General features: G+C 35.3%; 1 protein-coding gene across 3 annotated transcripts; it reads right to left on the minus strand.

Moving 5' to 3' along the window:
• Positions 1 to 32: 32 nt before the first annotated feature.
• Positions 33 to 27,934, minus strand: LOC126893194 (uncharacterized). 3 transcript variants are annotated; one of them, XM_050663149.1, is made up of 3 exons: positions 27,614 to 27,934; positions 8,327 to 8,561; positions 33 to 816 (listed from the first exon to the last, which is right to left on the minus strand). In XM_050663149.1, the coding sequence occupies exons 1-3, from the start codon at positions 27,766 to 27,768 to the stop codon at positions 610 to 612; spliced, it is 597 nt and encodes a 198-aa protein (XP_050519106.1). In that variant the 5' UTR covers positions 27,769 to 27,934; the 3' UTR covers positions 33 to 609. The 3 variants fall into 3 exon arrangements, with proteins under 3 accessions (XP_050519106.1, XP_050519108.1, XP_050519107.1); XM_050663151.1 differs by lacking the exon at positions 27,614 to 27,934 and adding an exon at positions 23,181 to 23,322; XM_050663150.1 differs by lacking the exon at positions 27,614 to 27,934 and adding an exon at positions 16,104 to 16,243.
• Positions 27,935 to 27,974: the final 40 nt, after the last annotated feature.

The raw sequence follows: 27,974 nt of genomic DNA on the forward strand, positions 1-27,974 counted from the left end.
TCGTGTATCGCATTCAATAGGGAGTCTCCGCCTTCTTTTATTAATTCTGCGCTAATGTTGTCCAATCCAGGTGACTTGTTGTTTTTCAGTCTGGTAACTGCTTCTTGCATTTCAGCTACTGAAGGGGGGGGGGGTTGTTTCTCTGGTATCCGTTTGATCCAGGTATAATTTGATCGTATAGTGGATCTCCGTTTTGTTCAAACTTTTCTTTGAAGAATTCAGTCCATCTTTGCAGTATTTCACTCTGTTGAGTTACTATATCTCCTTCTTTGTCTCTGCACATGATATTTCTTCATTCAAAGGATAACAAATCAATTGGAAGTTCTGTCCGACAAAATACATGGGACGTTTTCGTAGTCTGGCGTTCCAAATTTTTAACCTATTCCACAATTAAAACTTCCCCTGTTCCAGTGTTCCCGTACATCAAAGTTTGTCCAACTAGGCACCGTTAAGCTATTAACAAATTTTCAGCTTGCTGTTAATCAACCTTTTTTGGTACGCGGAATCCAGGCCTATACAGCATGAGCTTTAAATTTTTAAAAATTTACATTGAAACATTGCAAGATTAGTGAAAATTAATAGTAATATAACAAACCTTTACCGAAAATATTAAGTGAATTTTTTGGAAGAGATGGCGTTGAGTATTCTTTGAACGGTTGAGGTTGACAACCCTGACCATAAACTCGTAGAAGGCGCATCGTTGTTTGACCTTCCGAAGAAATCATCGTAATAATCATAATCGGTGGTAATTATGTTAAATTTTGCATAGTATGCAGCGGCAAGGGACGAATAAATTAGCAAAAGCGCTGTGAATAGCTGAAAAAGAAAAAATAGGATTGAACATAGTTTATAATCAGGTCGATTATAAATAATAATTATACTACAATCGCAATAAGACTAGAAATAAACAAACCAAGACACTTCTTGAATGTTATGAGGAGCACTCCCAAATCATGATTTAGAAAGTTTATACATTGTAAATCGTGATTCGGGAATGCTCCTCGTAAAGGCCCGTTTTCACGGTACACTTTGGATGCTTATCCCGGATGAATCATCCCAAGTTATTACGACGATGAAAGTAATTATCGTTTACATGGATCACCAAGACTGAACTAGTCTGTTCACTTACAAATGGCGCCGACTGAAATTGTACGTGCTGGAATTGGCATAATAAGTGAAAATCTTTTAAATGAACTTAGACATGTACTTGAAAAACAAAAGATTAGAAAAAAACGATGTTGGTGGGTAACGCCGTGGATAATTCGACACTACAAAATGGGGGCATCAACGTGTTTGCTGAAGGACTAGTCTACATAAGATCAAGCCATGTTAAAAAACCATCTAAGAACAAAACACAACGTACAAACACAACAACTACGCACTTTAAACGCGACAATAAACAACCACGTGGACCTGTTGCCGCCGTTCACTAGTCACTGCCGATGAATCACAGCAACAAATGCATGTTTACATGGTTCACTTTGGATGATTCATCCGCGATGCATCCCCTAAAGTGAACAAAAGTAGAACTCGGTTCAACTTCGTTCAATATTCATTTTGGATGATAATTTTCGAGGATTAATAGTTTACACGATTCATTTATTTTTTACTTTGGATGATTCATCCAGGATGATCATCCAAAGTGTACCGTGAAAACGCGCCTTTACATTCAACGTGTTTTGGTTTGTTTATTTCTTAGTGCATGTTTATTGCGATTTTAGTATACTGATGGTGTATAGTCTAATAATTGGTAAATACGATAGTACCTATCAATAAAACATAGAACATATTATTATATACCTTGGTGCGCAATTTGCCTCAATTATTTCAGAAACGGTTTATACCAGAGAAATTACCAAAATAAAACCCTCGTTCGTGCGGTCCTGAACCTAGTTGATTAAGTACACCTAAATTTAGTCTCGAAGTTTTTCATCGCTTTACCATAGTCAATCTTTAAATTAATTATAAGAAACATAACCAGTAGTTTAGTTATTAGTTGTGATTTGATTGCCGTAAGTACTTTTATCAATATATTTACGGTTTCATCAAAATCTTAATAGAATTTCAATCCAGTCATACAGTTTTGTAAATTCAGAGGTATTTAACAAAAACTTGTTTTTTGGCTTATCTTCGATAAGTTAAATACTTTGTAATTGGCAGAGTCGTACTGACCCAATTACAATATAATGAAACGAAATAAGAAAATTAAAATAAAAAGTATTTAACAATTTCATCCGATGGCTGGTACTTCTGAATACAGGGGTCCTCCAATGTTACCCGATCAACAAACACCATCTTACTCTACAATTACCCAACAGAAAGCAGCTACATTTCCTTCGAAACTACAAGCCGTTATTATCCCAGCAATAGATACACTAAAATTAGAAGACTACGTTACAGCAATAGGATCACTAGTACAACCCAAAAATGTACTTTTTTCATCACGAATTTCTAACGGCAGAATCAGCATCTACCTTTCCAGAAAAGAAGTTGTTGACACTTTTTTAACAGACCACGGAGGTACAAAAATAGGAGATAATGTTATCAGAGCAAGAAGACTAGTCACTCCTGCTAATAGGTTACTGCTGTCTAGTGTCTGTCCGATGAAGGGCTTTCATCTTCTTTCACCGATGTCTTTCTTAAGAGCGGGAATTCAAGATCCTCAATATAGTCACGTATTAAGCTTTCGTAGGCAGGTGTACTATACACCTGTCGACAATCTTGTTATTCCTGAATCAATTCTCATTGACTTCGATAATACATTTTACCGAATCTTTCTTTCTGATGGACTCACTTGCTATCTCTGTCATCAATCTGGTCATATCGCCTCAACATGTACCTATACGGCCATCCAGTCAAACCCGTCCATACCTACATCCCAAACTGACCAAGACTCTATTTCTTCCTGTAATGCAACAGCTGAAGACAAAAATCACTCTGTCCAGAATCAAACAGAAAACACTGGTGAAGTAATGGACTCCCAAGAACTCCCTACAGAAATTACTATACCGAAACGTTCTCATTCTGAAATATCGTCTCCAGTTAATTCACCACCGGTAGAAAACACAGAAATAGATTTTACAAAACCTAAAGCAAGATCAACAAAAAAGCCAAGAGTCACTAAATCTGATACAAAAACTGGAGAAACAGTTTCTACTGAATCACTTATCCAACCTGCAAAGAAATTTATCGATAAAGCTTCAACCCTGTTTGAATTAAACTATACAGAGATAGTCAGCTTTCTGGATGATGCACACGGTTCCCCCAATCCATTAAGTATCGCACAGGAATACACGAAGGACATAGCAGGACTATTAACAATGCTAACAGAAATCTACCCCAAACTCGAAGACAGACGCATTAAATCTAGAATTACACGAATAAGGAAGAAAATACGTCGTCAACTAAATCTAGATCAAACTGAAAATGATAACTCCGAAGATACAGATGTTTCCCAAGAAAACCTCAATTAAGAAAATCAATAAATGTGCTACGCCTGTGACACCAATATAACTGTAGGTCACATTGTTATAGACTGTCCATTATATCATCTGCAAAGACAAGCTACTGGCAGTGGCGGCTTTTGGGGGTAGGCAGGATAGGCCGGGCCTACCCAATAATTTTAAGAGCTTTAAAATTTAAAAAGATATATTCAAAAATTATGTATGTAAATAACTTTTAAATGTACTAAATCACTCAATACATCAGCGTCCGTTAAGACAAGTTTGTTATTATATTATCACAGAAAGCATCGAATCGTATTCAGGCATTTTAAATATCATTAACAGGCCCGCTCGCACCAGGCCGACCTAGATCACATAAGATCTCCGTACAAAAAGCGTTTGAAGTTAAGCAGCTTGCCGGAAAATGATTTTATTTGTCGTGTTAATGCTTGTTGTATAGTGTATAGGCCCGAATCGAACTGGCCTTCGCCTAGCCTCGTTGCCACTTTAAACATAATTATCGAATTGTAATATAAATTTTCGTTTAAATTTTGATAAAAAAATATGTAACATAATCTATAATTGTAACATATTTTTAGACAAATAACACAATTGTAAACAAGTGCACGTTTGCGCAAATGAGTTCAAAAAAATTCGTAAAATTCGAAAAAAAAATTTGTTTGATTTTCACTGTTATTAGTAAGTGGTTTGACCGATCTCGGTTGATTGTTTAAAATTTTTCTTGGAATAGTGCGATAGTTTTATAACTGATACATAAAAATGAGTTTTTCTGAGGCTTTACTAAATCTGTTAAAGTTACCTTCTAATTATTTTTATATATAAAAATAAATTTATATTTGCATATTATGTATTACACATAGCTATATGTAATTTGCTGGCTTGGCCTACCCAAAATTTTACCCCACCAGCCGCCACTGGCTACTGGACTACCATGTGATATAAAGTGTGCGTTAAACAGTGCGGATTGTGACAAAATCATTAGGTTTTGAAAGGAAAATAAATTATATAACCAAATATGAGTGCTACGTTTCAGAACAATCATTAATTAAAATCAACTTTGTAAAAACTCTGTAAAAAAAACTTTGTAAAATAGTTTATATTTTGTATCAAATTAATACGTATCATTGTACCACCGCTAATAACCTTTTATGGTTGATGCGGTTTATTTCTAATAAAAAAAACCCTCGTTCGTGACACCCTTTGATAAAGGTATTTTCGTGATCTGATAAATTCTCGCTTTTGATAAATTTGGTAATGACTGTCAAGTCAATGAAAGTTTAAATACATACATACGTATACATATTTATTTATAATACATATTTATAGAAATATGTGTATTTAATAAATCCCTAATACAGCGCAGCGTGAGTTGACTCTCGAAACGAGGGTCTGAAACTGAAATAATTAAAAATTCTATGACTTTTCGTCTTCGTCTGGAGTGTAAGGGAATGTTATACTTATAATATTAATATTTGAGTATATTATGATTTATGTATAGTCCAGAAAGCCACTGCGCATCCGCTAGGAAAAATATTCCAATTCGGATTTTTTGCACAATCTTACTCAAAAAGGACCCCTTTTAACAAATTTGCATGTTGCCAGGACCAAAAGTGGGTTAAAAATTTTTTAAACGTTTTTTTTTTGTTTTTTTTTTGTCTCTTTTCCTAAAATTATTTTTTTTGCATGGAACAAAGTTTTTTAGGTTTTTTTGGATCATTTAAAACAGAAAAGGTCTGTAGTGACATTTCTCTAAAGTTGATAGTTTTTGACATATAAACGATTAAAAATTTAAAAATTGCGAAATCGGCCATTTTTAACCCTCAAAAACTATGTGAAAAACTGAAAATTTGAATGTTGCCAAGGTAGGTAGATATTCTTTAAACATCGATTGACGAAATCCCGATGAGTTTTTTGCAATACAATAATCAAAACTCCTTTGTTTCTTAATTGCTAATCAAGCGTGCGCGACACTATTTTCCACCGATATAGTATGGTGCAAATGAAAGGAATAAATTCGTTATTTCGTAAACCGGCGACTTTAAGGAAAAATCCCGAAACAGGTCGATTTTTATTTTTAAGTTATGATATTGTGGCATATATGGTATACTAGTGACGTCATCCATCTGGGCGTGATGACGTAATCGATGATTTTTTTAAATGAGAATAGGGGTCGTGTGCTAGCTCATTTGAAAGTTTCTTCAATTTTCTATTCAGTAATATAAACATTTATATAATTATTTATACAGGGTGTCCTTCAACTTCTTTCTTTGTCAAATAATTTAATTTAATAAAAATTTTTTGGACACCCTGTATAAATAATTATGTAAATGTTTACATTACTGAATAGAGAATTAAAGAACCTTTCAAATGAGCTACCACACGACCCCTATTCTCATTTAAAAAAATCATCGATTACGTCATCACGCCCAGACGGATTACGTCACTAGTATACCATATATGCCACAATATCATAACTTAAAAATAAAAATCGACTTGTTTCGGTTTTTTTCCTTAAAGTGGCTGGTTTACGAAATAACGAATTTATTCCTTTTATTTGCACCATACTGTATACACAATACACATGCAACGGTGGAAAAAAGTGTCGCGCACGCGTGATTAGAAATTAAAAAACAAAGGAGTTTTGAATACTGTACTGCAAAAAACTCTTCGGGATTTCATCAATCGAGGTTTAAAGAATATCTTCCTACCTTGGCAACATTCAAATTTTAAGTTTTTCACATAGTTTTGAAGGTTAAAAATGGCCCATTTCGCATTTTTTCAATTTTTAATCGCTTATATGTCAAAAACTATCAACTTTAGAGAAAAGTCACTAAAGACCTTTTCTGTTTGGAATGATCCAAAAAATCTAAAAAAAACTTTGTTCCATGCAAAAACATAATTTTAGGAAAAAAAACAAAAAAAAAACGTTTAAAAAATTTTTGACCCACTTTTGGTCCTGGCAACCAGGCCCGGCCCCAGGGGTGGGCGAACTGGGCGGCTGCCCAGGGCGGCACATTTAGGGGCGGCAAATTTTAGAGGACAGCCAATTTTTGAAATTGAAGAAGTAATAAATTATGTTTTTATTATAATAAAAAATCAATATTATGAACAAGAGCGGCAAAAAAGCAACTGTAAAAACGAGAATTAAATAAGTGAAACAATAACAATTTCAAGGTTCATTCGACGGAAGATAGACAACGCCGCCTTCTTTTGAAGGAGGCGTTGAAGAATAGTGAGGTGCGATTCTGATAAAATTTGTCATCACAAGAATGGTAATTTTTTAAAGCTTGTTGAGCTCTTTAGAAAACTTGGTTATGTTTTACAAAAGCACATTAGGAGAACAACGAATGGTAGTAACAAGCAACGTTACTGCTTGAGAAAACGTATTCAAAACGAAATTATTCAGCTCCTCCATGACCAAATCAAAATTAAAAACTTTCTGAAATCAGCAAAGTATTATGGTAAAATTTTAGATTATACACCTGATATTTCTGGGATTGAACAGATAACTATTAATTGTTGTACGTTTTGTCGATATAGGTTACTATTCACAAAGTGTTAAAATTGCAGATCTTTTATTTGTGCCTGTACCGGAATCCACAGGCTTGTGATTTATAGAAGATATTTTGCAAAAACTGAATGAACTGGGAATACCTTTGGATGATATGAGAGGATAAGAATATGATAATTTGCAAACATGAAAGGGAAGAACTTGGGAGTTCAAACATAATTTTGAAAATGAATCCTAAGGTATTTTTTGTACAATGTTCTAGCTATTCACATTCACACAACTTAATCGTGAACGATGCTGTTAAAGCCTCTCAGTTTGCAGTTTCTTCCTTTTCATTGGTGACAAAAATTTACAATTTTTTCTCAGCATCTATTTATCGTTGGACTATACTGAAAAATCATATTTCTAGCCTAACCTAACATTGAAGAATTTGTCCGAAACTATATGGGAAAGTAGAATTGATTCAATTACTCCCATCAGATACCAAATTGAAGAAATCTACGATGCTCTTGTAGAAATCAGTGTCAATAATAACAACAATAAAATGGTTGCTCATGAGGCAAGCTGTTTGGCAAATCAAATCCGTTATTTTACTTTTCTTTGCTCTGTGGTAATATGGCATGACATTTTACTTCACATCAACGTAGTCAGCAAATCACTGCAGAGTATTGATATGGGAGTGTATCAATTTAAAATCTCATGGAAGTGATTAAATTCCAGGGCTATTTGACAGACGCAAAAGAATTAGAAATTGAGAACTCGAAAATTGGAGACACAGTAATAGCAAGAAAGAGGAAAGTAAAAAGCAATTTAGCGATGAGGCTGAAGATGAAAGTGTGGACCTAGATCCAGAGACACGATATAAAGTTGATTTCTATTTAAAAATTATAGACACAACCGTTAATGCATTAAGTGATAGATTTCAGCAAATTAAGAGCCATAGTGAAATTTGAAACGACATGAACATAAAATTTTTGAGTTTTTGAGTCTACCAAGGGGGGGGGGCCGCCGATCTTGCCCAGGGCGGCAAAATACCTAGGGCCGGGCCTGCTGGCAACATGCAAATTTGTTAAAAGGAGTCCTTTTTGAGTAAGATTGTGCAAAAAATCTGAATTGGAATATTTTTCCTAGCGGATGCGCAGTGGCTTTCTGGACTAGTAGATATATTTTAATTTCAGTGTTCCTTATTGAAATTTATTTTCATATTACATATTTGCGAACTATTATCAGCAACTCGTAAAAAATATGCCAAAAATAACTCGTAAACATCCCAAACGTAACGTAATAACAATATGTACCTAAAGCAATACAATAATTAGAAAATAATTGCACAACCATAGAATAGACTTACTTGAAAAGCAGACCAAAATTTGAAAGATCCTTCAGTAATGATAAAGTCGTAGTAACTGGTAAACGCATCAGCAGCTTGTTTGGGCTCTTCTTTCATTTTTGGCATTTCAGGAGGATGGTCAACAATTATGTCATGATGGTTGTCATGATCATAATCATGAGCATCATCCATTATTCCTCTGCCTTTCCGCGAGTTTGCTAAAGCTTTATTATATTCTTCCAATTCTTGGCCATATCTGAAAAAAAAAACAATTGATTTGAACTAATTTCCAAAAATTATGAAGGGTTTTTAATTTACACATCTTGATAATTTCACACCAAATAAAATAGATTTTTATACTTTTAATGGATCAAATATAGCCATTCACCAGGGCCGCCGCTACCATGTGTACAAAGTGTGCTTCGCACACGGGCGACCGATTATAGGGGCGGCAAAAAGCAGTCCACTGATGATAATTATTTTTAAACGAAAATAAATTCAAAAAACAAATAGAAATGATTCAGATATTTCTATAAACTCTCATATTCCAAACAATCTAAACAAAAATGCCAGAAAATGTTATTTATTATATGAACTGCCCTTTTTCAGCTGTAGTCATAAAGTAGTTCCGGAAATGCTTTTTAATTCAAAGAGGCTGGCGGTTTTCGGACTTTAAGGATATTTTTATCTACGTGGTCCATATGCGAATGTTTCAAATTCTGAACATTTATGATTTGTTTTTGTTAAGAGAGTACGACACGACAATAGGATACTTTACGAGAATTTAGATAAATGCTTGTAAAGTTGCTCTCATTGAGTAATAAAAAAGTCTTTTGTATTACTCGATGGTTTAAAAAATCTTTTTTATTACTCGATGTTGTCCTTTATTGTCCAATATTGTTCCTTTATGCTTATGTATGGTTATAGATGGGTTATAGCTTAGTCTAAGTTGAGAATTTAATGATTTTAGACACGCTTTTGATAAACGATTTTGTTTGTAATATATTTATAGTAGTGTGCCCGTTTCTTTTACACACTACTGTATTTCAAATAGGCCAGGAACCCGCGTGCCAAAAAAAGTCGATTAATAGCAAGCTGAAAATTTGTTAATAACTTAACGGTGTCTAGCCGCGCAAACTTTGATGTACGGGAACACTGGAACAGGGCAAGTTTTAATTGTGTAACAGTTTAAAAATCTGGACTTTCAGATTACGAAAACGTCCCATGTATTTTGTCGGACAGAACATCCAATTAATTTGTTACCCTTTCATTAAACTCTCATGCAAAAATCAGACTGCTATTACTAACCAACATGATTCCTGTCATTTGACATGTTCTTCGTGTTTCACTAATTAAAATGCCCAGTTGGTCATAGACACCAGTCTGATTTTTGCATGAGAGTTTAATGAAATGGTAACAAATCAATTGGAAGTTATGTCGGACAAAATACATGGAACGTTTTAGTAGTCTGACGTTCCAAATTTTTAACCTGTTCCACAATTAAAACTTCCCCTGTTCCAGTGTTCCCATACATCAAACTTTGTCCGACTAGACACCGTTAAGCTATTAACAAATCTTCAGCTTGCTATTAATGAACTTTTTTTTGGTACGCGGGATCCCTTGCTTTTAATCAACTTTTTTTTGGTACGCGGGATCCAGGTCTAAAAGTAACGTCGAGATCAGAGCAATTATTTTTCATATACCCGTTACGGTTACGAAGTATCTCCTGCACATTTCTTTAAATGCTAGTACCTATGTTAAAACGACTAAAGTGTTAAAAGGGGGCGGCAAATATTAAGTTGCACACGGGCGGCTAACACTTTAGCGGCGGCCCTGCCATTCACGAATAAAGTGTAAATACCGTCAATATGCCTTTTTATAAAAAAATAATTGTTGTGCTCTTGCATCACTATCAACCATTTTTTTCGTACTTTTTTTTTGTAAACAAGCATGTTAAAGTACCTATAATAATAAAAGTACCTATAATAATATCCATATTCTGCTGATTTGTTATTGAAAACAACTGAAATAAGATGAAACTGTCAATCAAATTACCAATGACGGAGAGAAACATTGTAAATTAAAACTAATCAATCGCAATTGAATTATAAATATCTAGGTACTTACAAATATGTGATATTTATACTCCAAAAATGTAAGGCTAAGGTAAATAATGCAAAAGTTTAATTATAAATTAAATATTTTATAATTATTATAATTAATAACCTCAGACGTACTCATTATGGGAGGCCGCACGTCAAAGAAACGTGAAACATAAAACATGAAATGCGAAACATGAAATAAATAAATCAAAGAACGAAACCGTTTCATGTTATATACTAATCAAAGAAACAAAAATAAAATTTGTATAGTCAACAATGGAAAGTGATGCTGACGTGTTCGTTGCTGTTGTGGCTAGTCTTTTTTACTGTCCAAAAAAAAGAAAACTACTGGTTTTTTTAACTAAACTGGTTTTTTTAACTAATTTAACTAAAAAAATGATTTTATTAACGTTTCGACGTCCAAATCGGATGTCATTGTCAAAATACAAAATATTTTGTATTTTGACAACGACATCCGATATGGACGTCGAAACGTTAATAAAATCATTTTTTTAGTTAAATTGTGGCTTATTTCCCATTTAGAATAGTTGATTACAAATTGTCTATTTGAGCACCTCTCCAGGTTATCATTGTACAACTCTACGTTCTGCTCCACCACAGAAACCAATACAATATTAAATTCTTGGTCGGAATTCATTTTACGCACGTACTTAATGGTCCAAAACAATGAAACTGAAACCGACCGAAAATAGAAAATAGAACGCGACCTATTTCGTGAAACACGTTTCAAGAAGATCAATAATACATATGTTTCATGGGCATGAATCACACTCGTTTCACAGATGGGCGGACGTCTATTTGTTTGGCAGTGTTTTATTTTCATGAAACGTGTTTCACGTTTCATGTTTTTTTGGTGTGCGGCCTCCCTAAGGCAAGCCGCACACCAAAGAAACATGAAAAGAAAAACATGAAACATGAAACGTGAAACATGTTTCATGAAAATAAAACACTGCTATAAAAATCTCAAAGTCCGCCTACCAATGAAACGAGTGTAATTCATGATTATGACACATTTTTATTTTCTGAGAGTTTCATAAATGGCCGGACGTATATTTGTTTAGCAGTGTTTTATTTCCATGAAACGTAATTTACGTTTTATGTTTCTTTGATGTGCGGCCTGCCTTAAGATAAAAATGTTTCACGCGCATGAATCACACTCGCTTCATTGGTAGGCGGACTTCTGCTTGTCTAGCAATGTTTTATTTTCATGAAACGTGCTTCACGTTTCATGTTTCTTTGGTGTGCGGTCTCCCTAACAGATCAAACCAGAATATTAGATAACATACAATACCGTTATTTAATATAAACTGAAATACTTTAAAAATGACCCGTACAATAGTGATGTTGATTGTAGTTACTTTCGAGTATTCGTTACCATAGGCGTAACCAGGGGGGGTTTGGGGGTTGTAACCCCCCCCATTGGGATGTACTTTGAGCTCTATACGCTTAACACCATAGCCCTCAGAGACCTTCCAGTAGTTGTAACCCCCCCCCCTTTCAGGTAGTTGTAACCCCCCCTTAGGATCATCCTGGTTACGCCTATGTTCGTTACAAATCGTTACTTTTGTATAAAGTAATCATTTACAATATTCGTTACTTTGATTACTTTGATTACTTTTGTATTTGAGTACCGGTAAGCATATCGAGAATCGCATTTCTCAGTATTTCGTATAAGTATAAGATCCGATAATATAACAACGACTTTCACCGATCTATTTAATGGATAGAAATTAAATGATATGTAATCTATTATGTTAAAAATTATTAAAAACAAGAGGTGCCCGACATAATTTTGTCCAGATTAATTAATAATTAAAAATGATTTTTTTTATAAATTCTACTTTTTTTTGGCCCGGGCAGATATTATTTTAGATTATTGGATCATAACAATAAAATACACATAGACCAAGGCATTTAGGAAAAAAATGATTTATAAGGAAATAGTGAAACAGAAAAAAGTTTTCAATAGAAAAATGGGTGGAAATGCATAATTGCAGGTTTTCAGGTAATTCTGGGGTTTTTAGGCTAACTGAACACGACTACACAATCAGAACCAACCTCCTAAGCACCTATGGTGCCCAGGGTTACTGCTAAGATACGTCATCTACAGTTTCGAGGGTTTTGGCACTTAATTGATGCAAACAAATTACTCGAGGGTTTTTGGGATTGCTGAACACGAATACGTCATTAGATATAACCTCCAAAGCACCTGTTTGTTATCCACGATCACTGCTGAGAGAGCTGAGACACGTCATCTTCTGGAGTTTCGTGAAATATTCTGTGTTTTCGGCACTAAATTTATGCAAACAAAAGGGTTTTTGCGGTTGCTGAACACGAATATGAAATCAAAATCGACTCTCGGAGCACGTAGTTCCCAAGGTGACTGATATGCCACGGTTCCCGGGAAGGGGGGTTATCGTGGAAGGTCTTGTCACTGGGAATTTTTCGGCGTCTACGTATTTCTTAATGATTCTTTAGTCAAAATTCACCGAGAGGGAAATCGCAGCACGTTCTTTTTTTAACTGAGCGCGAAATGAATTTTTTCTGCAGAAAGTTCTACTATTCCGTAAGTATTTTACATCGTTTGAAATTCACGTTGTATTACCAATATTTTTTTCTTTCAAAAACTATCAAAAATAGTTTTGGGGACATCAATACATTAGCCAAAATTTTTTCAGATTTTTCTGACTACTCTAAGACCACTTTTTGAGGCTTTGAAAATTATTTTTTCACTATTTTTACCCTTTTAAACGCTTTTGAGATAGTGCTTTTTTCCGGGTGTAAGTATATAAATATACTTTACTCAATTTAATGATATTATTAGTATATATATAAACACAAAATACAAGCTTAAATTAGGCGCCAACTTGAAAAATATACTAATATACACTCACGGACAAAAATATTCCATATTTTGAAATTAGCGTGTGAAATAAAAAAATTTTGTGCTGCCCCCCAGTGTCATAGCTATTTCAGTTTTAATGTTTCATATAAATGGTATAATCGGATTTAAATTTAATGTGGGCTATATGGTGGCCAATATAACTTTTTTTAACTTCAATCTTATCAACGTAAGTATTCACTATTCTACCGACATTAAGACCTGCATCATGGTACACGAATTTGTTATCCAATATGGCTGGTAAATGGCAAAACATGATCTTCTAAAATGTTTTTAATGTGCATATCAGCTGTCATTCACCCAATCACCTCCACAAGTTCAGTATATCCTTACCAAGAAATACCACTCCATAGGACTGTGCCGCCACCACTAAAATTAGCCCTCTTTATGAGGTTACATCTGGCATACCGGTCATCATATGGAAACAAGATTTACAAGACTTCGTCTACAGAAGAGTTGGTGAACAGTATGTCAATAATTGTAACATACAGAGCGTTAGTTTTGGTGGTGGCGACATAGTGCTATGGAGCGGTACTGCTTTGAAAGGACATACCGAACACGTGAAGGTGATTAGGCGAATGCCAACTGATATGTACATTGAAAACATTTTAGAAGATAATGTTTTGCCATTTGAAAGCCATATTGGATATGACATATTGGTGCTAATGCACTTCTTCTTGTCGCTAGCATAGTGAATACTTATCTTGATGAGATTCAATTTAAAAATTACACTGGCCAGTATATAGCCCAGATCAGATTTAAATCCGACTATAACATTTATGTGATACTTTAAAAAATGACATTCGGATAAAAATCCTACTCCTATGATACAGAGGGGCTAAGGATAGCAGCACAAAAATTTCATTCCACATGCATATGCAATATTTTTGTCCGAGAATATATAAGTGACATACGTATTTTTGCATTATAGATGTTATAGGTAGAAATTCGATAACATACATAATTATAATATATTATTTATTTATTATATAAATAAATGTGCAGATATATGTTGACCGCAAAATGTTTAAAAATTAGAGATATTAGATGTATAATAAATTGGCAAAGTGTTACAACATTTTTTGTACTAAAAAAGAAAACAATTTTTTAATAATAATAATATTATTATGATATTATAATGCCTTTTAAATATGCGTTCATGGTATTTTAAACATGGTTATTGAATTTCTACCTGTAACACCTGTAATGCAAAAATATGTCTCTCTTATATATTAGTTAATTTTTTATATTGGCGCATAATTTAAGCTTGTATTTTGTCTTTATAATACTAATAATATCATTAAGCTTAATAAAGGATATTTATATACTCACACCCGGAAAAAGAGCACTATCTGAAAGCGTTTAAAAGTGTCAAAAAAGTGAAAAAATCATTTTCAAAGCCTCAAAAAGTGGCCTTAGAGTAGTCATAAAAATCTGAAAAAATTCAGGTTAATGTATTAATGTTCTCAAAACTACTTCAGATAGTTTTTGAAAGAAAAAATATTGATAATACAATGTGAATTTAAAACGATGTAAAATACTTACGAAATAGTAGAGTTTTGTACAGAAAAAATTCATTTCGCGCTCAGTTGAAAAAAGAACGTGCTGCGATTTCGCTCTCAGTGAATTTTGACTAAAGAATCATTAAGAAATAAGTAGACGCTGGAAAATTCCCAGTGACAAGACCTCCCACGATAACCCCCCTTCCCGGGAACCGTGATGCACGTCACCTTCTGGAATTTCGAGGCCTTCCGACACTACATTGATGCAAATAGATTACTTGGGGATTTTTGGGATTGCGGAACACTAATGTGCCATCAAAAACGACCTCCGAAAACTGAACCCTCGAAATTCCAGGAGGTGACGTGCAAACCAGTCACCCTGCGCACTACTTGCTCCGAAGGTCGGTTCTGATGACTTGTTCGTATCCAGTAACCCCAAAAACCCCACTAGTAATATGTTTGCATCAATTTCGTGCCGAAAAGCCACGAAACTCCAGAAGATGACGTGCCTCAGTAGTGAACCTGGACACCAGGTGCTCCGTGGGTCGGTTCTAATGATGTATTCGTGTTCAGCGATCCCAAAAACCCTCGAGTAATCTTCTTCCTCTTTATAAGCAATTCTGCTTGTTCATTGGCGGATTAGTACCTCTATGGAAGATTGTCACTCCATCTTTTGCGTAGTCGGCCGATACTTCTCGAATATCAGTAATCTCGAGTAATCTGTTTGCATAAATTAAGTGCCAAAAACAAACCCTCCAAACTCTAGATGACGTACCTTAGCAGTAACCCTGGGCACCCAGGTGCTTCGGAGGTTTTCTGATTGCAAATTCGTATTCAGTGACCCCAAATACCCCGAAATAAGAAAATCTGGCCCTTAATATACTGATTTTAACATGTTTATGCATTTTTCAATGCGTTTTATACACTTTAAAATGTAATAATGCATTTCCACCTATTTTTCTATTGTAGTCTTTTTTCCAGACGTCATCCTAATCCTAAATACGATGCAAAAAGTTATAAGTCTCTATGTACCTACTGTTTAGGCAATACGTAAAGTATCCTTAACAATAGTAACCTATACTTATTGTACGGTTATAGAGTATATTCCCATAGGTAAGCTGGTTAAGAGTAGATAACGATTTTTCATATGTAATTTAAAGTATTATCTGCATAAATGGCACAAAGAATATTTGCTACGAGAGGTATATGGTTCAAAATGCATACAGTATCACGACTAATAAGTTATGTTCACATACATGTAGAGTACTTACAGTTTTATTCCTTGATGACGTGTCACATCAGAGCTCTGATTGAATTCCATAATCCATTTGGTTCATTTGTAAGGCACTCACTAATACGCTAAATAAATCATCGTCGATAATACTGAGCAGATTGAATTATCTGAGCGGTATAAAACGATAGCAAAAAAAGCCGGTAAAATGCGGCCTTTTTACGAATAGCGGGAGCGTCGATAGATTAGAGATGATTCTCGTTAGGAAGCTTTTGACGATCTGCCCCGGCGAGGGGTTCAAATGCGAGTCTCAACAATAACCTGGAGTTTCCAGAAAGGTTACATAAATACTACTTGAATTTTAAGTAATCAGTAGTACAGGGGCGTAACTAATTATTTTAGTGAGCCGTGTATAATATATTTATTGTACATATTGCCGGGGGCGACAGGCGAGAGAGATGGCCTATATCACCTCGAAGAGAGGGGATTGGCAAAGATGTGCACAACGATAAGAAATGTTTGAAGAAATTAGAGTTTATATACACAAGGGGTAACAACGATAAAATGGAGGAAAACGATAAGTTTTCCCCCTAGGGATAGATTTTAATCTTCCAGGGGAATCACAGCGATTTTCGTAATACCACGAAGAAAATCACCGTGAGTAGTGTGAATCTTGACAGTACGAACTAGACCATCCTTACCAGGCAATACATCTATTACCCTGGCAGTTGGCCATAAGAGTGGAGGAGTACCATCCTCCTTCAACAGAACCAAATCCCCGATCTTGACAGGGTCAGTAGGGTCGGTCCATTTATTTCTTTGCTGCAGGAGGCAAAGATAGTCTTTTTTCCACAATTTCCAAAATTGCTGTTGAATTTTACTAATACGCTGAAAAAGATTCAACCTATTTTCAGGTATCTCTGAAACACTTGGTTCAGGGGGCGCGGTTAAACTTCTTTGAACTAAGAAGTGAGCTGGAGATAGGAAAGCGAAGTCATTGGCGTCAGACGACATCCTAGTGATGGGTCTCGAATTTAGAATAGCCTCGATTTGGCATAATACTGTGTTAAACACTTCAAAGGTGAAGTGGGAATTTCCTATAATTCGATAGAGGTGATACTTCACACTCTTTATTCCTACCTCATGGAGGCCGAATTGATGGGGGTTGCGGGGAACACCCATCTTGAAAGTTATGGAGTTTTGAGTACAGAATTCCTTAATCTGTTCCGAATTATTTTGATTTAAGAAAAAATCATAGAATTCGCGCATTTCATTTTTTGCCCCATGGAAATTTGTGGCATTGTCGCTCCAAATAATACTGGGCGTGGATCTTCTGGCAATAAACCTTTTCAGAGTAAGAATATAGGCTTCTGCGCTTAATCCTGTGACGAGTTCGATATGAACACATTTAGTGCTCATGCAAATGAAATAGGCTACGTATGCTTTGTAAAGCGGTGCCTTCCTCAAATGTGAGGACTTAATTAAGAAGAACCCCCCATAGTCCACTGAGACGACTTGGAAGGGTCTAGTGGGGAGTACACGATCGGGATGCATATCTGCCATCTGTTGAACAGAATTGGGTGTCATGAATCGGAAACAGTTTACACACTTACGAATTAAGCGTTTAATCTGTCTTAATCCGTCAATTGGCCAGTACTTCATTTTGACATACGAAAGTACTGTTTGCGCGCCTGAATGTAATAACTTATGATGAGCTTGAGTCAAGATTAGTTCTACAACTCGACATTTAGAAGGAAGTAGAATGGGGTGTTTTTGATTATACGATATGGGGGCGTGTCGGAGACGTCCTCCCACACGAATCAGCCCATCATTATGTTGTAGGAAGGGGTTGAGTTTACGAATGGCTTTATTGGTCACGAGTTTAGCATTTTTCAATTCAAGAATCTCTTTTTTAAAGTAGATACTTTGGATATACCTGATGATCGCGTGATCAGCGATCTCCATTTCGGGTGGCGTCAATATATCCGTATCTCGTGGAGAGTTATTTATTTTCTTTTTAATATTACTGATGAATCTAAAAAGATAAGCGACAATTCTTTGAATTTTACGAAAAGAAGAAGATTTAGCGAATATATTTTCAAAGGTGTCGTTGAGTTCGTGATTTGTTGCTATGTTTGAGACAACTGACTTCCTTAATTCAGGAAGATCATCCTCAAGATGAGGAATTTGATGAAGAGAAAAATCGATGGGATTGTCTCTAATAAAGCTAGGTCCGCATAACCAGTCTTCGGTGGTCTGGGGATTATCAAAGACATTTATCCCTCTGGAAGCGGGGTCAGCGATGTTTTCGTGACTTCTGACGAAATAGAAATCACAAGGAAAAGTTTCCAACAAGGAATTGACCTTTTGAATTCTGTTTTGTACAAAAACGTTCCAAATGTGTCTTTTAGAAAGTATCCAAGACAAGGCAATTGTAGAGTCAGCAAAGAGATGAGATGAGGATATACTCAAATTTTTCTTGAAGATGTGAAAAAGTCTATGAGCCAGAGTGACTCCCAACACTATTCCACAAAGTTCCAATTTGGGAATAGTGAGTTTATTTTTTAGCGGAGAAATTTTGTTTTTAGAAGCAATAAGCCGCGACGATACAGAGAAGTCTGAGTATGTCGCTCTGAGATATACACAAGTGCTGTATATTTTTTCCGATGCGTCGGTGAAAATAATTAATTGAACATCAACAACTTTCTTTTGTAAGAGTAAGCATCGAGGTACCTTGACCTCTTCTATAGTTTTGAATGTCGATAAGAGGTTTTGCCAATTTTTCATAATGATGGGTGAGTCAATGGGTTGATCCCAGTCCAATTTCTGGGACCATATTTCCTGTATCAAGAGCTTAGCGTTCACAAGGACAGGGGATAACCATCCTAGCGGGTCATACAAAGTAGCAATGTAGGAGAGAATAGTACGTTTAGTAACAACATTAGCCAATTTGAAGATAGGAGTTTTAAACGAAAAGTGGTCGTGTTCTGAATCCCAGAATATGCCTAAGACTTTATCAGATCCCGTGAAGTTAAGACTGACTTCAGAGACGGGATTTAAATTGTGTTGAGACAGAAATTCTGAAGAACTGCAGTTCCACTTGTGGAGGAGGAAACCATGGGTTTCTAGCAAAGAAGTTAATTGTTCGAAAAGACAATTTAATTCATGAAGACTGTTAGCACCGCTGATCAGGTCATCCATATAGATAGATTCTTGCAGAACACTAGTAGCAAGTTCGTGGGTATGTTTGTTGTTGTCAGCGATGTGCTTGATAACTCTTTGAGCGATAAATGGGCTACTTGGGAGCCCGAAGGGTAATCTTTGAAATTGATAGCACCGTAAAGGCTGCTGAATATTGTCCCTAAAGAGAAAATTTAACAGAAATGTTTCAGTGGGACAAATGGCGATTTGTAGGAACATAGCCTTGATGTCGCCTACTAGTGCGAATTTAAACTGACGAAACTTAGCGAGAATGTCAAAAAGTTCATGTTGGACGACATAACCTTTGTCTATGACGTCACTGAGGGAGATTCCCGTAGACGATTTATTGTTTGGATCGAAAACTATACGAGTGGAAGTAGTAGAGTTGGATTTGAAAACGGGAAAGTGAGGGAGAAAGTAATTAGGTTTACCTGAGTCATTTAGCATTTTTAACGGCACTTGAATTATTTGTCCGTTATTGAGATATTCCGATATAATGTCCTGATATTTTTCCAATAAATCAGGGTTGAGTTGAAAACGTTTCTCGAGACTGAGAAAACGTCTTTTTGCCGAGAGAAACGAATTTCCCATGTCTATATCTTCGATAGGGAGTTTGAGATTGAGTGTGGACTCATATCGTCCATTGGGGAGAACATTAACATGTTTTACAAAATTAATTTCAGCGGGGTGATCATTAATGAGATCGGTGTTCTGAGGAGCGGCTTCTTCCAGCTCCCAGAATTTTTGTAAATGATCGGATAGTTCCTCGTTGGACACTACCGGCTCATTTACGGCGGAAGGAGTGTTATGAGAACAACAAGTAACGAGAGAGTTTGAATAAAATTCCAAAGCCTTTTTAGTATTTTTCGACTTAAGAGCAAAGTCTGGAACTGACCCTGATATCGTGTACCCGAGTAGAGTGCGTTGAAGAACGGGAAGACCTTTTCCCAAACGAATTATTTCAGGTTGAATGATATCGTTATACAGGTCTGCACCGAGCAGGATACCAATTGGGGATGTTACATGGAACATCGGATCACCTAATGGTATCTCTGAGGGTATGTTTAGTTTGCTCGCCGAAATAGAAATTTGAGGAAGCGGATTTGTTATCTTTGGGAGTACAGAGCACGAGATGTCAAAAGGAACGTCGTTAGCGACAGCGAAAATTGTTGTATCTACAATAGATTGAGACGAGGATGAGGTGGAGTTAATTCCATTGATCCGTAATTTTCCATCTCTAGTGGTGAGTGACAGTTCCTTTACGAGGTCAGCACTAATAAATGAAACCTGTGAGGCCGAGTCTAAAAGTGCCTTTGCGAAGACCCTCTTGCCGCTAGGAGCGACAAGATAGACCTGGAGTGTGCTTAATAACACCAAATGATTATCAAGCGAGGCTGCAGATAGAGCCATTGAATGTGGAGTCGAATTTTGAAGATTAACTTCCGTTTCAGGAGCTCTAACATGTGAGGGCCCCTGTTGTGAATTACCCTGTGTATGGGAGTTATTTGAGATAGCGGTTTTATTATGATTATTTGAGTTGTGTTGGCCAACAGCCGCGGAAGGGTTACTATGACCCGTTTTGTCGAAATGGAGCAACGTGTGATGACGAGATTTACAAACTATGCAAGAGAATTTGGATTTACACTGATCGAGCATGTGAGACCCAAGACAATTAATACAAAATTTATTTTGTTTGACAAAACTAAAACGTTCTTTAGAATTCAACTGCTTGAACTGAGGACAAGAGTAGATCGAGTGAGAGTCGTTGCAATAGGAACATTTCTTAGGACCTAAGCGAGGCGAAAGGTTACTGGTAGAAGTGTCTGAGGCTAGGTGTAAAGAGTGTCTGGAAGTAGTAGTCGATTTTGGTTTTGATTGAGATTGAATATTCTCAAGATGAACAACGCGTGTCTCGATTTCCCCTAGAAAATGGACAAAATCAGGGGTAGCTTGGCTACCACCGGATTGGAACTCAAGAGCCCTAATGGTAGGTGCGTCGAGTTTCTGAGTAGCGATATGTATGAGAAGTAAATGCAAGAGATCTGAAGGGGGCCTATTCAAGTTCAATAGGGCCTTGAAATTATTTGACATGACCGTATGAAAATTTCTTAATTGTGAGTGATTTGCGTTTCCAGAAATAGGAGGCGCATCAAGAATTTGAGAGATGAGAGTTTTGATAAGCGATTTAGAGTTGGCGTACCTTTGTGTCAGGTTATCCCGGGCTATTTTGTAATTGTCACCTGTGAGTGGGATATGCTCGAGAAGCGTCAAAGGCTCGGAAGTTAGAAAACTTTTGAGGTAAATGAGTTTTTCCAGATCACTTAATGTAGTATCAGATCCTATTATTGTATCAAAGGTCTCAATGAATGAATTGTATTCAGTAACTAAGCCACTAAATGGTTTTAACTGAATACGAGGGAGGTTTACTGTTCGTTGCCTAGCCATAGACTGTGAGGTTAGAGAAGAATTAGGGTCAAATTGGAGGGAGGGGGTAGCAGTCACATTAGAACTTTCAATGACCTCTAACCTTTCTTCCAATAGAGAAATTGTATCCAAATATTTATCAAAAACCACAGAGGAATCAGTAGAGGGGGTAGGTTCCTCGGGGATCGTCTCCAGCACATTTTGAGCATCGCGGAAAAGTCCGTAAGAATGTTTGAGTTGTGAAATTATTTCACGAATTTTATATTTGTTTAGAGAATTAAGAGTTGTGGGAACCGAATCAGCCAACTTGGTTATATCAAGTTTTGCGGTGAGCCTCTGTCGGTTATATTTTGATCGGTCAGCCATGTTGCGAGAATGTGAGATTAGATAGATTATTTGCAAATGTCTAAACCTATAAATCGATGCGAAAATGAGAGAATATGTACAATATATTATATATTACACGTTTAATAGTGTGAGATTGGCTTAATAGTATCACCCTGTATGAGCGCAGATTAGTATATGAAATGCAAAACTATAAAATTTCAAAATATATGCAATTTTCCAAAATGGGTATTTTTCAGCAAGTGTGAGACACCCTTAACAAGTATTTAAATTAATTAAATTGAAGGAAAAAACAATTATTTATTTTCTATAGTTTTCTAGAAGTGTAAAATGAGCTTAAGCGAAGCTAAATGTAGCAAAAACTTACAATTTATGCAAGAAAACAAAATTATTTTTAATAATTTTTGTAACCTGTGAACCAGGCTTAATCGGATTCAAAATTATAAATTTAATTTAAATCAAAAGGTTGAACAAACAATGTTAAAATTATAACACCCGTACTATCAGCCAAGAAATGAGTACACTTTTTGTATACTATAAACAGAAAAATATATTTACGAAAATAAAATAATGTAATATATGCAAATATTTTTTCATACAAACAAAACGACTCCTTTATTTGAACAAAGCAAGTAGTTTCTGAAATTGCACGTGTAGACCGGGCTTAACAACCTACCAGCTATTGTAGAGACGTGCTGGGTTAAATACTGAGAATTTGAGTGCAGAAAGAGAGGAATATTTTATTTTTGTGCCGGGGCGGCGTGGCTTGGAAATTTCCAAATGCAACAGAAAGACACTATAAATGAAAAACCGTTATTCTCAGAATAGAGATTATCAAAATATGCAAATACGAAGGACCTTGAGGATTTAATTAATAAATAATTAATATGATACGGCTCGATGGAACAGAAATGTTTAGGCAATACGTAAAGTATCCTTAACAATAGTAACCTATACTTATTGTACGGTTATAGAGTATATTCCCATAGGTAAGCTGGTTAAGAGTAGATAACGATTTTTCATATGTAATTTAAAGTATTATCTGCATAAATGGCACAAAGAATATTTGCTACGAGAGGTATATGGTTCAAAATGCATACAGTATCACGACTAATAAGTTATGTTCACATACATGTAGAGTACTTACAGTTTTATTCCTTGATGACGTGTCACATCAGAGCTCTGATTGAATTCCATAATCCATTTGGTTCATTTGTAAGGCACTCACTAATACGCTAAATAAATCATCGTCGATAATACTGAGCAGATTGAATTATCTGAGCGGTATAAAACGATAGCAAAAAAAGCCGGTAAAATGCGGCCTTTTTACGAATAGCGGGAGCGTCGATAGATTAGAGATGATTCTCGTTAGGAAGCTTTTGACGATCTGCCCCGGCGAGGGGTTCAAATGCGAGTCTCAACAATAACCTGGAGTTTCCAGAAAGGTTACATAAATACTACTTGAATTTTAAGTAATCAGTAGTACAGGGGCGTAACTAATTATTTTAGTGAGCCGTGTATAATATATTTATTGTACACCTACTATGTATATTTAAAAATAGATTTATTCAAAAATACATATATTATTTTCCGGTCAATCTAAGCTATTTTTTTTCTAGGTCTGATAAGAATAGTATGTATTTTTATTATTAAAATCTAATGTGTTGTTCATAGATAAAATTTTAGTTAACTGTACTGATACCGAACTAGTAAATACCGAACCATCTCACTAATTTCATACCCAAGTAAAATTCTGTTGAGAATCATCAAGTGTCCCATGCAGACATACCTGGATAGACAAATACCACAAGAACAGGCAGGCTTCGTGAAGGGTAAAGGCACAAGGGAGCAAATTCTTAATATACAACTCATTGAGAAAGCACGAGAATTCAAAATTCCGATGATCATCTGCTTTCTGGATTATCAGAAGGCATTTGACTGTGTATACTGGTTTTGTAGTTTTGTGGAAAGTTCTACATGAGATGGGGGTTCCTGATCATCTGTCAGCTCTGGTGAAAAGCCTATATGAGAACAGTGAAACCAGAATAAGAATTGAAAACCATAAGTCCGATCCTTTTAAAATAGGTAGAGGAGTCCGACAAGGATGTATTTTATCTCCAAGTCTTTTTAATTTCTATGGGGAATATATAATGAGAAAAGCACTCGACAAATGGAATGGCGGTATTTCTATCGCAGGAAAGAAGATCTCAAATCTCAGATATGCAGATGATACAACATTAATATCTGCATCCGAAGAAGATATGTCCAGCCTGCTGCAGCTAGTGGAAGCCGAAAGCAATAGATGTGGTCTCAAGATCAATAAACAAAAAACAAAAATTATGATAGTAGATTATTCAAATTCACTTCAGACAACAGGAGCCTTAGACCAGTTTGAAGTGGTTAACGAGTTCAATTATCCAGGATCCTACATCAGTAATACAGGCTCTTGTGAAACAGAAATACGTAGGAGAATAGGCATGGCCAAAAACGCTATGAGTCGATTATCGAAAAATCTGGAAAGATCGCTCCTTGTCGAAGAACACCAAAATAAGATTAGTACGTGCCTTAATTTTTCCCATATTTAATTACGGATCCGAAACATGGACAATGAAATCGGACGACAGAAAAAGGATTGACGCCTTTGAAATGTGGTGCTGGAGAACAATGCTTCGGATCTCATGGACGGAACACAAAACAAATCACTCAATCCTCCAAGAGCTTAATATTCAGACTCGACTTTCCTCTATTTTGTGCCTCTCCACCGGCTTAAAATTTTTCGGCTATATTGCAAGAAGAAGTGATGATAATCTTGAGAGACTTATAATTTCGGGAAACGTTGAAGGGCGCAGAAGTAGACGTTGCTCACCTACTCGATGGACGGATCAAGTACAGAAAGCCAGTGGAAAAACATTATCTGAATCCATGAGGGAAGCTCAGGACAGAAGCCGATGGAAAGAGATAGTTGCTCGTATTATAGGGAATCACGACACTCAGCAATGAGGAAACGACTGAGGAGGACTGATACCGAACACTTGTGGAATACCGGTCCGACTCCGATATCAACCGATTGTAGATATGTACAATACTCAAAACAGGTATTCACTCTGATACGATTGGTACGAAGTAACGAAGTAATCAGAGTAATCAAAGTAATCAAAGTAATCAAAGTAATCAAAGTAACGATTTGCCTCTCTGTATAGTAATCGTTACTTTCGGTATTCGTAAGTAACGAGTACTTTGTAACGAATAGTTACTTTTTCAACATCACTACCGTACAATGCTACTAGGTGTGAACTACTAATCAGACAAAATCCTTGAAATGAACTAAAGAAAGTACCTATAGTTGTCATTGAAAAACAGAAACGCGAAAATCGTCTGTTATAAACTGGTCGTACTGTAGCTATTAGTTTGCATATTGTACATGTTCCATTCAATCATGATACCTATTCCAAAATTCCGGATCCCTGTAGTAGCTTGAAAAGGTCTAGAATATGGGTACCATATGTTTTTGAGTCACTCGATAGCCTCTGAAAAGTGTTTCTTGCTTGCGATCTCTCAAGATATGGTGGACTGTTTCAGGTCATCTGCTATATAGTCTGCAGCTTAAGTCTCCATAGAAGCAGTCCCATTGTATGCAAGTTTCCCTTGACTGGCGCACGTCTAGTGAGGTATCCTGCTATTACTCTGAGCTGATTCCAACTTGTTTTCCGCAGTACTTCAGCCCTATTAGCACTTACCCACTTAATATGCATATTGTCAAATGCTTGACCGGCTAATTCTTTTCCAGCCACATTTATGTTGCCTTCAGATGGCACTCTCATTAACGGCTATATACCGAAGTATTCTGTAGTTGATGCTCTTTTGGGCCCAGCTTGTCCAGTGGCGGATTCAGGAGGGAAATGGGGGCGATCGGCCCCCCTCTCAATCGGCACTCGTCAGTGCCGTATATATATTCGTTCTAATGTCGTTTTTGATAAGATCCAAAATAAAAAAGGTGTTACACCTTCTGTCGTAAAAATAAAAATAATATGGAAAGAAAAAAATATACATATCTCTGCTTGAATAATAACTCGAATTTTTAAATCATATCTATTTAATAATGTGCGACACATGGTAGGCAATTAGGAAATTGAAAGCGAAGGTATGTATATATTAACAAGTAACAAACGTATGTATCGTCATATATACATAAGATAATATGCCCGCAATGTACAATACCAATACAATCCAAAAACTATCTTGTTTAGGCTGCGAAGACTGCTATATTGGACAAAAAAGTCAATGGCTAAAACAACATATTACGTAGCACAAAAGTGACTGCCACACAAGTAAAAACACATGCACTATTGTCGAACACTTTATCAACACAGGTCACCAGTTTATTCACCAGACTATAATGTTGAAAATTTACAAAGAGTAAGTTTATAAAAACAGACTATTTCTTGAAATGTTTCACTACCAAAACAAAAATTGTAATAAATTACAAAGTAGATACCAACCAATGGATCAACTTCTAGGTACTACAAAATTCTACAATCTATTTAATTTAAAATTATTGATCTACCATGTAGCCACTAAACTACTAAACTGTTGTCAATTATACAAAGAAACTCATTATCCTAATGTACATTTTTTATTGTTTTATGTGTAATTTAACTTCTTTTATTTAAAAAAATTGTTAGTCTAATTGTAATGTATGTTATTAATGTTTGTCTTGTTTTTTGTGTGAAAAATTCCACTTTTGTAAGTAAATCTTCATGTAATTATAATCTTATGTTGCTCTTTTTTTGTTTCAATAAATTTTGTAGTGCAATTCTGATGAAGCCAACAATCAGTTAGCGAAATAAGTGACGAGAAAATAATTTTTTTTTAACTCCAGACCGAAGAAGGTTTATGATTGTGTAGAAGCAAGATAGGATACAACAGAAAAGGAAAATAGGCAACTAATAATAATACAAAAATGAACTTCAGGCTGCTGGAGGTGAAGGAGTAAAAATAAATAATGGTTATATCCATTAGGAGAAGACGAACATGTAGACCTACCCAGGGAATGTTAGAATTGACCAACTTTTAAAAAAGAAATTTCAAATGTAGAAAGTAGACTTAAATCAAATGATGAAATCGCGAATTTAAAATTAATAAAAATAATTTATTTAAACTTAATCATATTAGAATTAGAAAAAAAAAGTTTGTAGTTTTAAGAAATCATTAGATATAATAATGAGTATAATATAATTATTACCTACGTTTATTATATTAATTATTTCCTTTTGAGCACAGTAAATTCTTGTTTAGGTTAAAAATTGATCGATAAATAATTAACAAAGTAATACAGAGTAAAAAGGAACTAAATTTGACCTTTTAAATATTAAGAGTCAAGAGAATGATAGAAATTTTGGGAAAAAGTCCATAGAATAACATTGGATTTAAAAAGAGAGCTGTGTGATAATGAATGCCAAATATTTAAATCAAATAAGTACCTACATATTTTATAAACTAAATATTAGGATTAGAATCCATCAAATAAATCCGATTGATTTTAAAAAAGTTTCATCTTAGTCAATTAAGGAAACGTTTTACCTTGACTTTGTGGACATCTCTACAGGTTTTTCTGTGGTAGCCATAGGATAATTCTCTATCTTAGTTACTCTATTGGTACTTATAGTATAACCACACGCGCATAAACTTCCAAAAATTAACAATAAACTTAGAAAATATTTACACGTTTGAAACATTATATGAATCAAAAAGTGTTTTTTAAAAACAGCTCTGGCTAGTATGAAATTTCAGAGTGTTTCGTTGTGATAAAAAACGAAAAATATGTGGTTTCAATAAAATCCTAAATGACACTGTTTGATAAGCGTGTTAAATAAAAAAATGTTAAAAGTCAGGTGTAAATAACGGAACAGCTAGGTTATAATATAATCCACAAATAACTACT

This window comes from Diabrotica virgifera, chromosome 10, assembly GCF_917563875.1.
Source record: "Diabrotica virgifera virgifera chromosome 10, PGI_DIABVI_V3a".
Taxonomy (NCBI): Eukaryota; Metazoa; Arthropoda; class Insecta; order Coleoptera; family Chrysomelidae; genus Diabrotica; species Diabrotica virgifera.